Source organism: Vipera berus (assembly GCF_964194415.1).
Source record: "Vipera berus genome assembly, chromosome: 4".
Taxonomy (NCBI): Eukaryota; Metazoa; Chordata; class Lepidosauria; order Squamata; family Viperidae; genus Vipera; species Vipera berus.
This window is the reverse complement of record NC_138206.1, coordinates 8138193-8155356: the sequence shown is the minus strand read 5'-3', so window position 1 is coordinate 8155356 and position 17164 is coordinate 8138193. Positions and strand designations below refer to the sequence as shown.

The following is a 17164-nucleotide window of genomic DNA, read 5'->3' as shown; positions in this document are numbered from 1 at the left end:
CAGCCGCCTTCGGGCTGTCCGCTCCGCAGCTGTGTTTTTCCATCGTAAACAGCGTCGATCAGCTGTTTAGATGGATTTGAAGCCCCCTCCTCGGGAGAAGATGAGGGGGTGAGGCCCCAGGTAGGGGTTGAGCTCTCCGGGGCCGCCTGAGCTGAGAGTTTGGGCGGCTGAAGGATTGAGCCCCCCCGAAGCCTGGGTTGCTCCGAGCTGCGCAGCGCCCCTGCTCCGGGATTTATGGAGCAGAGCCAGGCGTTAGCAACCACCCCTGCCAAAAGGAAATACTTTTGATTATCAAGATGCAGGCAGAGCGGTACAGGAGGTCAAGGTGATGTGGACTCTTATCTTTACTCTCTAGCTCAATGGATTTTATAGCTTTAAAGTGAAAGTGCGCAATAAGTGAAAGTGGGGGAAGATGGCGGCTAAAACTTCTAAAGCTCTTCGGAGTGCGGGGTCTTCCCTGGTGCAACAGACCTCATTGCAAGCTTTGCTTCCTCCTGCACCTCCTCCGGCATTGACGCTTAAGGATTTACAAGATGCTCTTGGAAAGCATTCACAATTGATGTCTGACATGATGGATGAAAAGTTGAAAAAGTTGGAGGAGAAAATGAAGGAGAAAATGGAGTAATTGGAGAAGAAGATGGAAGAGAAGTTTAGAGCAATGAGGGTGGACATGTTGTCTATGATTGAATCTGTAGCTGAATGTGTGCAACAGCTGGATGTAAAAGTGAAGGATCTCAGTCAAAAGAACTCTATATTAGAAGCAAAGGTATTAGAAAATGAAAATATAAGGGATAAAATGGACGGAGAATTGAGCCTTGCTCAGTATCATCAGATGCAGTATGCTATTAGAATCAGGGGTTTAAAGGAGAACTGTAAAGAAGATTTAAAGCAGCTGATTTCTGAGGCTCTGGAAGGGGTATTGGGCCAGCCAGCATCTGAAATTGAGGGAAATATGGACAAAATTTTTCGTGTAAATTCATGGATTGCAAGACAAAGGAAGTTACCCAGAGATGTGGTGGTCTATTTTACAAAGAGAGTAATTAGAGATGAAGTCATTCAAGCTGCTTATGATACTAAACTGGTAGTGGCTGAGCAAGAAGTCTTGGTTTTAAAAGAGATTCCTCCGAAGATTTTAAGGAGAAGGAAAGATTTTGCATTTTTAGTAAAGGAACTTAAGAAATGTGATATTAAGTTTAGATGGGAGATTCCAGTTGGACTGGTGGTGACGCATGAAGGTAAAAGACATCGTCTGGTTACTGTGGCCCAGGCACGTGATTTTTATAGCAATGTGTTAAAAGCAACCCCCCTATCATTTTTGGAAGCTGTAAAGGGATACGGCGAGGGAAAGCTTCAAGATGTTGCAGACAGACAGATAGAGGACAATGGTGTTGGAGGGGATCAAGATACAGTTTCATCGGATGTTGCAGGAGGCCAGAGGATGACGCATGCCGCCCTAAGAAGAGCGAGACGAGAGCAAGAGCAAGACCAGCAGATAGTTATGGAATCTCCAAAGTGTACTTACAGTGAAGATGTGGGAGGGGCGCGGTCCAAAGAAGTTTTGGGGGTCATGACAGACGTGCTCCAAAAGCTTTGGGGCGTTAAGATTGCTGATTAAATTTTTAAATTAGAATCTTAATGGATTAAATTTATCATAGAGGAGAAAGAAAGTTTTTTTTTAATATTTAACACAATTTAAGATGGATGTTATTTGCTTGTTAGAAAAGTATATTAGGGTTATGGACTAAAAGTATGTGTTGAACTAAGAATGGGTATGCAAGCTCCTAATTAACAACAAGTTGTCTTACAGACTGCTTAAACCTTTTTTTTTTACTCTTTTTATTTGAACTCAAGGATGACTTGGAACTGCGAGACATTTGGCGTGATACATGCAAGAATTATTTTTGATTATGGTTTAGTTTGGTTGGAGATTATTAAGGTTAATAGATAGGCGCTTTTGGCGCGTAACTGAGAATTTGTTTAGAAATTAGAGAAAGGTTGGAGAATGTAAATAGTAGGTGAAAGTTTTTTTTTCTTTCTTTTTTTTTAAATTAATATGAATAAGGACTGGGATTAAGAAAATCTATTCTGAGTAAAGCTCTTTTTCTGTTTTTCTCTTTTTCTTTTTTACTTTATTTGTAATATTAATATTGTTTGTATTCATTTTACATGAGCTAGAGGGAGATAGAATTAATAGTTTATTGCTGATAACATAGGGGTGCTTATGTTTGTTTTTTGATTTTATACCCTGTATTTAGCTCTGGGAAGTCGGGGGGGGGAGGAGGGAATGGGGGGAAGGGATAGGGAGGGTTGGGTGGGGGTGGGGGAGGGGGGGATTAAAGTCAAAATGTATTGTAAAACTTTTTAAATAAAAAAAAATTTCAGATGCTTAGCAACTGGCATGTATTTAACAGAATAACAGAAGCGATGTTGGAGGTCTCGTAGTCTAGTGATTCACTTAACAACCATGACAAAAAAGGTCATAAAATTGGACATCACTCACTTAACAACTGCCTTGCATAGCATTAAAATTTTGATGCCAATTGTGGAATAGAATAGAATAGAATAGAATAGAATAGAATAGAATAGAATAGAATAGAATAGAATAGAATAGAATAGAATAGAATAGAATAGAATAGAATAGAATAGAATAGAATAGAATAGAATAGAATAGAATAGAATAGCAAATAGAGAATGGAAGGGAAGGGAAGGGAAGGGAAGGGAAGGGAAGGGAAGGGAAGGGAAGGGAATGGGAGAAGAGAAGAGAAGAGAAGAGAAGGGAAGGGAAGGGAAGGGAAGGGAAGGGAAGGGAAGGGAAGGGAAGGGAATATGGAATGGAAAATGGAATGGAAAATGGAATGGAAAATAGAATAGAATAGAATAGAATAGAATAGAATAGAATAGAATAGAATAGAATAGAATAGAATAGAATAGAATAGAATAGAATAGAATAGAATAGAATGGAATGGAATGGAATGGAATGGAATGGAATGGAATGGAATGGAATGGAATGGAATGGAATGGAATATGGAATAGAATAGAACAGAACAGAACAGAATATGGAATGGAATGGAATGGAATGGAATGGAATGGAATGGAATGGAATGGAATGGAATGGAATATGGAATAGAATAGAACAGAACAGAACAGAATATGGAATGGAATGGAATGGAATGGAATGGAATAATTGTACCCAACTCAGTTTGGGAAAAGTGCAGGGTGGACCTTGCCAAGTAGACAAATCATTTAAATCCATTTGTGGTCTGTTTCCTTATTATTGTTTGGGACAGTTTTGCCATTCAGGGGTCTACATAAATGGGCTTCCAAAAAGAATGCAAGCAGCATGTCAGATGTAGATTGGTCTGAAATGGAGGATGACAATTAACACTCACAGAGTTGTGACAAATGTGTTTCTTAGTCTCTTTGCAAAAAAGAAAGAGAGAGAGAGAGAAAGAAAGAGAGATTAAATCAAACAGGAACCACACCTTCATCAAGCTTGCTACACCTGTACCGCTGGCTTTAGTGCTTAGCTTAATAGAGCCAAACTGGAGCAAAACTGGAACTTTTTGTTGTTTTGTCAGTTAAAGTATGTCTTCAAATAGTGTGCGTGTGGTATGTGTGATTAGCAAAACTTATTCACCTCCGAAATGGAAATAAAATTTCGGGCTGCTGTTCCCTCTCTCTTAATAATGTCTGCTGAGATCTATTTCTGATCATGCATCATTTATTCGGTGGAAAGCAGTTTAATTTGTTTTTATATAGATTGCATGGTATTTTATAATTGCTACAGCCTGAGATTTTTCTCTAGCAAATTGTTATGAATACTGAGAATGTTTATTTCGCCTTCTGTTGAGCTATAGCTTATATTTAACTAGGCATAAAAATAGTAAGTGCCTAGTTTTTAATTATTATTTTTCCTGTCCCGCTGGGATTTTTCATCCTGTACTTTGCTGTCTTAAGGCATAACTTAAATAAAAGTATGTTTTCTTATTTTATGTCTGAGAACCACCCAGACAACAATACTATTTAGAAGCTCATTTAATAAATGTACATTGGACAACCAGTTTTTTTTTAACAGAAGCCACCAGGCTGGCTGTGCAAAGTTGGAAATTCTAGTTGCCATACAGGTAGTCCTCAACTTATAAATGATCACTTAGCAACCATTTGACATTAAGATGGACCTGCCAGGAGGTATCTACAATCTGGATTCAAAAATCCAACAGTCAGGCGAAATTGTGGTTGTACGTCAGGGGCAACCTGTAAAAAACAAAAAAATGAAGATAATGGGAAAACAGGGGAGGAAAAGGGGCAAAGGAAAAAAGTGTAGGGCAACTGGGGACAGCAAAAGGAAAACATTGACTCCCGACTCCTTTTGGCACATTAGAGTAAGGTAATAACATAAAACCTTGACTTTTTACTTTTACAGCCTATCATTCAGCCTGTTTCTACCATCTGAAATTGTATAGATTCTCCTGCTTGAGCAGGGGGCTGGACTAGAAGACCTCCATTCCATTCCATTCCATTCCATTCTACTCTATTCTACTCTATTCTCTATTCTGTTCTGTTCAATTCCATTCCATTCCATTCCATTCCATTCCATTCCATTCCATTCCATTCCATTCCATTCCATTCCATTCTATTCTATTCTATTCTATTCTATTCTATTCTATTCTATTCTATTCTATTCTATTCTATTCTATTCTATTCTATTCCATTTTTTCTATTCTATTCTATTCCATTCCATTTTTTCTATTCTATTCTATTCTATTCTATTCTATTCTATTCTATTCTATTCTATTCTATTCTATTCTATTCTATTCTATTCTATTCTATTCTATTCTATTCTATTCTATTCTAGTCTATTCTATTCTAGTCTATTCTATTCTCTAATCTCTATTTTGTTCCGTTCCGTTCCGTTCCATTCCATTCCATTCCATTCTACTCTATTCTACTCTATTCTCTATTCTGTTCTGTTCAATTCCATTCCATTCCATTCCATTCCATTCCATTCCATTCCATTCCATTCTATTCTATTCTATTCTATTCTATTCTATTCTATTCTATTCTATTCTATTCTATTCTATTCTATTCTATTCTATTCTATTCTATTCTATTCTATTCCTTATTTTCTATTCTATTCTATTCTATTCTATTCTATTCTATTCTATTCTATTCTATTCTATTCTATTCTATTCTATTCTATTCTATTCTATTCTATTCTATTCTATTCTATTCTATTCTATTCTATTCCATTTTTTCTATTCTATTCTATTCCATTCCATTTTTTCTATTCTATTCTATTCTATTCTATTCTATTCTATTCTATTCTATTCTATTCTAGTCTAGTCTAGTCTAGTCTAGTCTAGTCTAGTCTAGTCTAGTCTAGTCTAGTCTAGTCTATTCTATTCTATTCTAGTCTATTCTATTCTAGTCTATTCTATTCTCTAATCTCTATTTTGTTCCGTTCCGTTCCGTTCCATTCCATTCCATTCCATTCTACTCTATTCTACTCTATTCTCTATTCTGTTCTGTTCAATTCCATTCCATTCCATTCCATTCCATTCCATTCCATTCTATTCTATTCTATTCTATTCTATTCTATTCTATTCTATTCTATTCTATTCTATTCTATTCTATTCTATTCTATTCTATTCTATTCCTTATTTTCTATTCTATTCTGTTCTGTTCTGTTCCGTTCCATTCCATTCCACATTTTCTGTTCTGTTCTATTCTATTCTATTCTATTCTATTCTATTCTATTCTATTCTATTCTATTCTATTCTATTCTATTCTATTCTATTCTATTCTATTCTATTCTATTCTATTCTATTCTATTCTATTCTATTCTATTCTATTCTGCCTCTTTTGATCCGTTCCAGATTTTGGACACCCCTGATTTCCACCCTTTAAAAAGACAATTACAAGCCAGGATTTCAAATTAATATTTAGGGAAATTACAACTGTAAACCTATTAATTAATTTCAATGTCCTATACAGATAGGCCTCAATTTACGACTGTAAGCCTGCCCATGACTGTGTACCGAGGTGCACATAACTGCACAGACACTGGGACCATTGTGTGACCAGACTTGATTTTATGATCTTTTTTTTCAGCAGTCTTTATTTAAATCACCAAGGTCGCTAATTGAATGTGGTTGTTAAGGAAATCCATTGTCCACAATGGATGGAGGTTTTTTTTGCCAGAAACCATTTTTTGGCAAAAAACCCCAAACCATTGTAAATAGTGGTGATATGATCACATAATGCAACAAAGAGCAGTTGTCAATTGCCCAAAATGTGATCATGTGACCATGTCAGAACTTTGAATCTGAGTTGTAATCCATTTGTCAACATCCAGCTCGAGTATCCAAATAAAACTCTAGATTAATTCTGTTTCCGAAAAATCTTACAGTTTATTGAATACACTTCATGGTTATGTCGAAGTAACACTAACTCTGAGGTTCCAATGCCAATTCATAGACGTAAACAATAATTTTCCCAGCCAAACCCCCAGCATCTCACATAGTCCATATAAACAAGTTCACTTTGTTATGGGAACCGTCTGCTTCAAATCCACACTTGTTCTTGTGTCGTTGAAAAGGCTTCAGGCTCTCACAGTCTTCAGCAGAATCGTACATGTTTTGTTTCTCTATCTGACCAATTTGAAAGGAACACCTCTCCCCGTAATCTAAAGGCAAGTTGAAATGGAGAGGCACGTAGCTGCCAAAGTTTCATCCTTGACACCATTATAACTTCAACTGGTCAGTAAGTGACCAGCTGTAATTTGGGGACTTACAACCACAACCGAGCCCCAAATATCTATTTCTAAGTAACACAGTTCTTATGTGAGGTGTGCTCCATTTTATGACCTTTCTTGCCACAGTTGTTAAATGAATCTACAGTGGTTAAGTTAGCAACACGGTCGTTAAGTGAAAGTGACTTCCCCATTGATTTTGCTCTTCAGAGTTTCACAAAAGGGGATCACATGACCTCTTTTGCGACACTGCAACCCTCATAAATACGAGCCAGTGGCTGAGCATCCACATTTTGTTTCCATGACTCCTGGGGAAGCTGCAGTGGTCATTCATGTGAAAAACTACCTTGAGTCATTTTTTCTAGTGCTGTTGTAACCTCAATTTTTTTTTAATCCCATTTATATCCCACCCTTCTTCGAAGACTCAGGGCGGCTTACAATCTAAGAAGCACAAATCAATGTGCTTAGCAATAGCCTTCATTCTATGTATATGCCTGCTTTTTAGGGCTTTCGCCCCCCCACCCAAGCAGCATTTTAAAAAGTCATCTTATTGACCCAACAATGAGGACCCAGATTGTTGGGGGCAATAAGCTGACTTTGTAATAATGCCGCTTGGGGGGGGCGAAAGCCCTAATAAGCAGGCATATACATAGAATGAAGGCTATTGCTAAGCACATTGATTTGTGCTTTAAATTGTAAGCCGCCCTTAGTCTTCGGTGAAGGGCGGGATATAAATGGGATTAAAAAAATAATCTGGGTCATCCTCATTTTACCTACCTCGGAAGGATGGAAGGCTGAGTCAACCTTGAGCCTGGTGGGACTCGAACCTGCACTAATTGCAGGCAGCTGGTGTTACTTAAGGAGGCATTAGCCCACTGCTCCACCAAGGCTCTTGGTGTTCACTAAGTGAATGGTTTTAAGTCAAGAACTACCAGTATTCTATTTCTTTCTACATCAATGATACAAGGGTTTGACATGGGTCTGTATCTCCTGTGAGTTCCTTTCTTTGAAAATATTCCAAGAATACCACCATGTTTCCTGCACTGATGACGGTTTCCTTTCTCATGTTGAAATTTCAATGTATATTGTCACAATGGAATGGAGTAGAGTAGAGTAGAGTAGAGTAGAGTAGAGTAGAGTAGAGTAGAGTAGAATAACAGAGTTGGAAGGGACTTTGGAGGTCTTCTAATCCAAAGCCCTGGTTGGGCAGGAGACCCTATATCATTCCAGACAAATGGTTGTCTAATCTCTTCTTAAAATCTTCCAGTGTTGGAGCACCCACAACCTCTGGAGGCAGGTTGTTCCGCTGATTAATTGTTCTGTCAGGAAATTTCTCCTAGGTTGCTTCTCTCATTGATTAGTTTCCATCCATTGCATCTTGCTCTGCCTTCCGGTGCTTTGGAGAATAGGGTGATCTCCTTCTTCTTTGTGGCAGTCCCTTAAATATTGGAACATTGCTATCATATCACCCCTAATCCTTCTTTTCATTAAACTAGACATACCCAATTAAATTAAATTAAACTTGACATACCCAACATGCTATAATGGTCTCCTGTTCCTGTTTTTTCCCCTCCAGAGTCAATGACTGCATTTTGCGGGTGAATGAGGTGGATGTATCTGAGGTTTCACACAGCAAAGCTGTTGAGGCGCTCAAGGAAGCCGGCTCCATAGTACGACTGTATGTCCGTCGGAGGAGACCTATTCTGGAGACTGTGGTGGAAATTAAGCTGTACAAAGGACCAAAAGGTAATTATGGAAAATGGGGCAAACACACTAGAGGTAGTCCTCCACCTAGTTGAGACCAGAACTTCCTTAGCTAAGTGAGGCAGTAGTTAGCTGAATAGCAATAGGACTTAGACTTGTCTTTGGAGATTCTCAGTCATCCAGGTCTTTGACCCCTCTTTCAAACCAGCAGTCCTCTCTGTCCACATTTTGGACAGAGAGGACCACTGGTTTGAAAGAGGGGTCAAAGAGGCCATCTGTGTTCAAATTGAACAGCCCTCCCTCAACAGAGGGGGAGGGATCTGACCTCATCTATCTCCAGTCTACAACACAGTCCTTTCAGCAGCTCCAAGAAGGCTCCACCCCCCCCATTTGCACTACTCAGGTGACCCTGAAGACACAGATAAGCCTCCAGGTAGCTTTAACGACTCTCTAAAAGAATGCAAATACAGTAACCGGCTGTCTGCAAGGAGTATAAATCCTTCCATCCCCCCACCATCCAGTCAGAGCTGAAGAAGCTTCTTGGATGAGAAGCGAAACGACTTCAAAGTAAAACAAGAGAGTCCAGTTGCCTCCTGAAAAGAAAAAAAAGCACCTTTGGGAGCACTTTGACTTATATGCCGCTTCACAGGGCTTTACAGCCTTCTGTAAGGGGTTTGCAGAGTCAGCACATTTGCCCCCAACAATCTGGGTCTTCACTTTTTTTTCAGTGCTGTTGTAACGTTGAACGGCCTGAACTAAACGACCTGTTGTAAGTCAAAGACTACCTGTATATGCTTCTTGTAGACAGGAGGGCGCTTCCGTTTGGCAAGATGCTGCCTGTGGAGCAATAAAGAACTCCACTTGGAAGTTCGTCCCGGATCTCCCTGGGATTTGGGCGGGGGGGAGGGGGCTGACCGAGCTTGCTTTTGAGCTTCATTCATTTTCCATAAACTTATCCTCCCCTCCTTTTCCCTTGAGGTCTGGGATTCAGCATTGCCGGAGGCGTAGGAAATCAGCACATTCCTGGAGACAACAGCATCTACGTCACAAAAATTATTGATGGTGGAGCAGCCCAAAAGGATGGACGGTTGCAAGTAGGAGACAGGCTTCTTATGGTGAGAATTTGCACTGATTTTTACTGATTGTGTGATGGAACTAGACTTGTATGCCGCTTCACAGTGCTTTACAGCCCTCTCTAAGCCGTTTACAGGGTCAGCATATTTGCCCCCCAACAACCTGGCTCCGCATTTTACCCACCTCGGAAGGATGGAAGGCTGAGTCAACCTTGAGCCGGTCAGGATTGAACTGCCAAACTGCTGGCAGCCATCAGTCAACAGAATTAGCATGCAATGCTGCATCCTAACCACTGCGCCACCGCTGTTCTTGATGAAATACAGCACATAATGTGTACAGGTTCTTACTAGTTTACTGTGCATCTTTGTACCTTCTCATTTCCCATTATGATCTATATTTAGTAGATCCAATTGGACATTCTGTTAGGCATATGGTGTTAGCCTACAATGTTGGGTTGAAAATATATTAACCATAATGCTATGTCTTTAAGTTGTTAATTGGCCAATGGGTGTGTAAGTGTTCTCATGGCCATAAGAGGAAGCTAGGAACGTAGCTTCTTTCTCTCTCCGAATTCACTGATCTCTACTATTACTGTTTTTGCTCTGCTGTTGGTTTACTACTGTTGTAAACTTGAACTGTGTATTGACCTCTGGACCGGTAAGAAGACTTTGTATTTTGGATTGCTACTTGGACTGTTTATTTTTGACTGTGCATTTTTGTTTTTACACCACCTCAAAGTAAAATACTTTTTGCTTTTAGAACTCAGTGTATTTCTGTGTGTGATTTTTACTGCTCTCAGTGCCCTTCCTTGTCTGTGCAACTCTTTGGTAGCACAAGGAGACCTCTGCACAATAAATTCCATTAACACTGGTTATGGGCCCAGGCCTGTACTGAGAGTAAGTACACACAGTATTCCTAGCTGAGTTTGTGTTAGCTTTTTGGTGTAAAATGGCACAAGAACTGTTGTCAGGCATCTCCTGGATAACCCGGTTGGATGGGACAAACTATGTTTCCTGGTCCACAAAATGCTGCTTGCTTTTGCGCAAGGAAGGACTATGGGCTGTTGTAAATAACCCACCAGATACTACTGCTTGGGATCCAGATGATGAAGAGGATGCAAAGAAGTTAGACAACTTTAAACGAAGCAACGAGAAAGCTCTTTGCATTATTGGACTAACACTGAATGACCAGCAGCTTGTCCATATTCGTGGTGAGGAGTCTGCTGCTAGGTGTTGGGATGTTTTGCGAAGGCTTTATGTTCGTGACAGTGTGGGTGCACATATACACCTTACACGTAAGCTGTTTAGGGCTCGTCTGCAGAAGAATGGAGATATGCTGACCCATTTAAATTACATGAAGGCAACTTTTCAAGAGCTTCATGAAAAGGAGCTGATTTTTTCAGAGTTGCATCAGGTCTACATTATTCTGTCATCTTTGGATGAGAGTTATGATGGATATGTTTCTTCTTTGGAAGTCCTGACCAGAGAGGAACTGACATTGACTAACATTACTGGGAGATTGCTGGAAGAGTCCAGAAGAAGGCGTGACAGAGACCAGCTGAGAGAGACACAGCCACGAGAGAAGCAGCAATTCACCACTGCTTACAACGTCAAGAAATGTTATTCTTGTGGGGCTAGAGGGCATATAGCCAAATTCTGTAGAAAGGGTAAAAAACAGAATGTAAATAGCAGTGGGAAGGCTAAGAAGGGCATTGGTTTGGCTATTTCTGGTGAACCAACATCCAGAAATAATGAATTGTGGGTTGTTGATAGTGGGGCTTCACAATGCATTACTAAAGTGAAAGAGAGGTTTGTTAATATGAAAAACAGCAACCAATATGTTTCACTGGCCAATGGTTGGAGGATGAAGGCCTCTGGTGAAGGTAATTCCTATTGTCCATGCATTGATGAACAGTTACCTATGTTATATATACCTAAGCTAAGATTCAACCTGTTATCTGTAAGGGAATTGGTTAAGGTTGGGTTTGTGGTAACATTCAGAGGGGAGCAATGCACTATTGAGAGGAATGGAACCTGTGTAACTGCTAATTTGAAAAATGGTTTATTCGTTCTCACAAGTAACCAGGTTAGTACAGTTAAAGCTAACTCAATATGTGAGAACAAGAAGCCACATGATGAATGTATACATTTATTGCATAGGCGGTTAGGGCATGTAAACTTTAACTCACTACGTAAAACAGTGGAATTAGTAGAGGGAGTTAAACTGAAGCCATGTAGTAAGTATTTGAATTGCAATGCCTGTAATCAGGAAAAGAGCAAGGCAACTCCTGCAAACAGGATAAACGGCTTCAAAACAACTGTACCTTTGGAAGTTGTGTTTGCTGATTTAATTGGACCCATGAAACCAAGTTTAGGAGGGTCATGTTATATTTTAAGTATATTGGACCACTACTCTAGATATGGTTTTTGTTATCTGCTTAAGTCAAAGGCAGATACTTTCCAACAATTTGCAAACTGGCTGAAGTTCGTGGAGAGAAAAACAAAGAGAAAGGTTCAGTGCATAATTACTGATAATGGTACTGAATTTACAAATAAGTGTTTTGTTGATATGCTACAATCAGCTGGTATTGAGCATAAACGTTCAGCCCCTTATAGGCCTCAACATAATGCTTTTGTTGAGAGACGTGGGCAAACGTTACAAGCCATGATGAGAACCATGTTACAAGATTCTGGCTTAACAGATAGACTGTGGGGGGAGGCAGCAAAATGTGCAAACCATGTTCTGAATATAGTTGTTAATACTTCTACTGGTAAAATACCATATACTATATGGCATGGTAAAAAACCAAACCTTGATTACCTGCACACGTTTGGCACCCCAGCTTGGGTCCACATTCCTGCACAACTCAGGAGTAAAGGCCAACATAGGGCTAGGCAATTATACTTCGTAGGTTACGAAGCTAACCACAGATCCTATCGTTTCTGGGAACGAGGCACAACTAATGTATATAACAGTGCTAGTGCAAAATTCCTTGAGCACGTTGGTTGGGATAGGTTAGAGCAAGAAACTGTTAATACTGATCCTCTAGTGTTTGAGGACTCCTCTGATAACGTAACTAGTAATGATAATACATCTCCTGTAAATATGAAAGATGAAGAGGAGATAGGGGAGATAAAAAATGAATCAGAGGAAGGAAAGGAGACAGAAATTCAAAGCCCTGTAATTCCTTGGCGTTCAATGCGTATCAGACATCCACCTGATCGCTATGAAGCTAGTATAGTATGTCAAGTTAGTGTAGAGCCATCTAACTATGATGAGATCAGGATGTATCCTGAAAAGGAACAAGCATCATGGAAAGCTGCAATGAACAGGGAGTTGAAGTCTTTGCAGAATCTTAAGGTTTATCAGAAAGCAAAACTGCCACCTGGTGAGCAAGCTATAGGTTGTAAATGGATATATAAAATAAAGAAGGGTGTAGATGGAACTATAACCCATAAGGCACGTTTGGTTGCACAAGGTTTTGCCCAAACTACTGAGGATTATGACGAAGTGTTTGCACCCAGTCTAAGGGCAACTACTTTAAGAGCAGCTTTAGTATGGGCGGCTAAAAACCAATATATGGTTAATCATGTAGATGTTGAAACTGCATATTTACATGCTCCATTGCAACATACTATTTATTTAAGAATACCACCAGGATTGACCAGTGATAGAGACCATGATTGTTGGGAATTAAAGAAAAGCCTCTATGGATTGAAACAATCAGGCTATGAGTGTAATACATGTATAGTAAATGAGTTAAGTGCAATAGGTTTTGTAGCCAGTAATGCTGATCCTTGTTTGTTTAGAAGGGAACACAACGGAGCATTATCTTTTATTTTATTATTCACAGATGATATTGCAATAATAACAAAAACTGAGTTAGAAGCACAAACTATCATTTCAAGATTGCAAAATAAATTCACAATTAGAAATCTTGGAGAAATTAGCCACTATTTGGGGTTAGATATTGTGAAAACAAATAGGGGTTTTAAGGTGTCACAAGCCAGTAAAATATCTCAGTTATTAAAGAGATACAATATGGAAATGTGTAAACCAGCAAAAACTCCGATGGCTATGGATTTTAAGGACACTAATGTTGAGAGTCCTGTATTTGATAAGACTATGTACCAATCTTTGATAGGAAGTCTTATGTATCTGAGTAATTGGACTAGACCTGATATTTCTTACTGTGTAAATCAATTAGCTAGGTACAACAATAATCCAACTGTTAGACACTGGCAATCAGCTAAACGAGTATTAAGATATCTGAAGCAGACTATTCACTACTCGTTATATCTAGAGCCAAATCGTGAGTTAATCCTTACTGCATATGCAGATGCGAGTTTTGCCTCTGATTCAAACAGTCGTAAATCTACCTCAGGGTTGGCTGTAATGTTGGGTGATTCTTTAATTGGATGGAAGTCTATTAGACAAAAACACATAAGCTTATCTACAATGGAGGCTGAATTTTCATGTCTATCAGTGTTATGTACAGAACTGCTAGTGTACAAACAATTATTGTTAGATATGGGTTTAAATGTAAATGATCCATTCATTGTATATGAGGACAATCAAGCTGCGATAAAGATGGCTAATAATGCTGCAGTAAGAACAAGATCTAAACATACTGATCTTCGTTATTTAAATGTCAGACAATGTGTCAAGGATAAATTAATACAGCTAGAGTATTGTCCATCTGATGTAAATATTGCAGACCATTTTACGAAGGTACAAAGTGCTGTGAAACACAATGCTAATTGTGAAAGAATGTGCATAAGATTGTAAGAGTTATATATTATTCTACCCAAAGGGGAGAATGTTAGGCATATGGTGTTAGCCTACAATGTTGGGTTGAAAATATATTAACCATAATGCTATGTCTTTAAGTTGTTAATTGGCCAATGGGTGTGTAAGTGTTCTCATGGCCATAAGAGGAAGCTAGGAACGTAGCTTCTTTCTCTCTCTGAATTCACTGATCTCTACTATTACTGTTTTTGCTCTGCTGTTGGTTTACTACTGTTGTAAACTTGAACTGTGTATTGACCTCTGGACCGGTAAGAAGACTTTGTATTTTGGATTGCTACTTGGACTGTTTATTTTTGACTGTGCATTTTTGTTTTTACACCACCTCAAAGTAAAATACTTTTTGCTTTTAGAACTCAGTGTATTTCTGTGTGTGATTTTTACTGCTCTCAGTGCCCTTCCTTGTCTGTGCAACTCTTTGGTAGCACAAGGAGACCTCTGCACAATAAATTCCATTAACACATTCCATTAGCAATAGCAATTGCATTTAGACGTACAGTATATACCATCCCATAGTGATTTACAGCACTCTCTGGGAAGTTTACAGTGTAGAAGCATTTATTTGCATACTGTATTACTCCTCAACAATCTGGTCCTCATTTTACTGATCTTGAAAGGATGTAGGAAGGCTAAGTCAGGCTCAAGCCCTATCAGAATCAAACTCTGGACTGCGGGCAGAGTTTGCCTGCAATACTGCACTTTAACCACTGCACCGCCATTATCTTCTTCCAAGAATGTATTTTGTTTTAGTTCTTTACTTTCCCAATCCAGCTTGCAGCTCTGGGATTTTGTGATAGTTCCCGCATCTGTTTACTAAATAGATCCAGTCCTGCATTGCTTCTCCAGTCCAAAATTCATAACCTGAGCCGGCCATCCGAAAAGCTGCATTTGAATGATAAACTACCTTATTTGTCACACGGAATTGGCATAATGTACTGTACTCCTTGAGCAAACAGTTGTCTTCTTTTGATTAGCACGTGAACAAATGGCTGCTTGTTTTCCACATCAGGCCAGCTTAATGCACCATTCTCTCTGCTCTCATTTAGGTAAATAATTACAGTTTAGAAGAAGTAACACACGAAGAAGCGGTAGCAATATTGAAGAATACATCGGATGTAGTCTATTTAAAAGTGGGGAAGCCAACCACCATCTATATGACCGACCCCTATGGCCCTCCAGATATTACTCATCGTAAGTTATGATATACAAGCTCTTTCTTGGATGTTGCTGTCAAATTCTAAATGTTTGAGTGACATTTTAAGGATAAAGTACCAAACAGAGATTCAGAATAAATGATTCTCGATCAAATGTCCTGAAGCACCTTCAGTGAGTAATTGTGGAGAAGGGAGATAGGAAACTGTGGGATTGAGACCATAATTCTGGGGGAGGGAAGGAGGTTAATCTAACCAAGGTGGAGGATCACTTAAATTGTTCCAAAACTCATAGAAGATGAGAAGAGTGTGTGAGTGTGTGTGGGGGGGTGGAGTTAAGGGAGTCATCAGCCTAGAGTTTTACATTCCCACAAATGGCTTAAGTTCAGCCTCTCTTCAATTCCATTGACTCTTATCTGGCACCAATTTAGTATTGTACAAGAGGTCCTTGGTGCTCTCTGAGCTTGATTGTTTATTTGCAGATGGTTCATTACCCAACTAAGTAACATCGTCAGTGCTAATAACAGCCTAATCAAGAAAGCACCAAGACTTTTATAGATGGCATTTGGATCCCAAAAAGTTGTCTAACATGTATCCTAACCTACAGTCTAAATGCTGGAGATGTGGTAGTTTAGATGCTACTTATTTTCATATGTGGTGGACTTGTAGAAATATAAAAGCTTTTTGGATTAAAATTTGGTGGAACATTCAAAAGATTTTTAAGAGAAAGATAAAGTTTTCTCCACAATTGTTTTTATTGGGTATTGTTGTAGATTGTGATACTAAAGAAATCAATTTGATGTTGAACTTGATAACAGCAGCACGGTTACTGGTGGGACAATATTGGAAGAAGGATAGTTTGCCTACTATAGAAGAATGGGTACTTAAGGTATCGAATCTTCCAGAAATGTCTAAAATTTCTGCTTATTTGAAGGATCACTCACAAGAAAGATATATTTCAGTTTGGAGGAGATGGATAGATTATATTCAGAATAAATATGGGACTAAAAAGTTCCATTTAGCTTATGAGTAGATTTTAGATTGTTATTAATTTTAGTATTAGTATTGATTATATTTTTGTTTAAGTTATTATTATTATGTTTTTAATCATTTGAATGTATCAATGTTAAAGGGGAGTTAAAGCACATTATGAATTTGGTTAATTTTATATTGGATAATTTTAGTTAGAATATGATTATTATATCTATGACCCTGTATTCAGCTCTGGGAAGTGGGGGGGGGGAAGGGGGTGGTTTGGGACGGGTGGGTTTTGGGGATATGTATTGTAAAAAATGTTTTGTAAAACTCTTTAATAAAAAAGAAAGAAAGCACCAAGACTTGGAAAGTTAGTTGGCAAAGGAAGTAAGCTAGAGTAAGACTGAAGAAAACAGAAGCTTTGACCTATTAGAGGGGATATTATATTATCAATTAGATGTTTGAATATGGTTAAGAATAGATTGCTAGAAATAGAAATATTATTATAACTAGATAGATAAGACTGGTAATCATAATATCATATTTTGGCATGAAAAGGAAAATAAGAAAATGCTAAAAAGTTTGAACAAGGAAAGCTTTCGGTTACCCAAACATAACTTGTTTTCAAACGATAAATGAGAGGGATATTTTGAATATGGATGGAAAATTAAAACTGAAAAAAAGCAAAAACAGGATACTGACT

At 38.6% G+C, this 17164-nt stretch overlaps 1 protein-coding gene across 1 annotated transcript in view; it reads left to right on the top strand.

The window, feature by feature from the left end:
* DLG2 (discs large MAGUK scaffold protein 2) overlaps positions 1-17164 on the top strand; it is a gene marked incomplete at both ends in the record, with an annotated part of 1167883 nt that overhangs the window by 914769 nt on the left and 235950 nt on the right. Inside the window, 3 exons of the mRNA XM_081327813.1 lie at positions 8328-8497; positions 9434-9570; positions 15382-15526. Of these exons, the coding sequence (XP_081183939.1) occupies positions 8328-8497; positions 9434-9570; positions 15382-15526 (452 nt within the window). The remainder of the gene's footprint in view (positions 1-8327; positions 8498-9433; positions 9571-15381; positions 15527-17164) is intronic.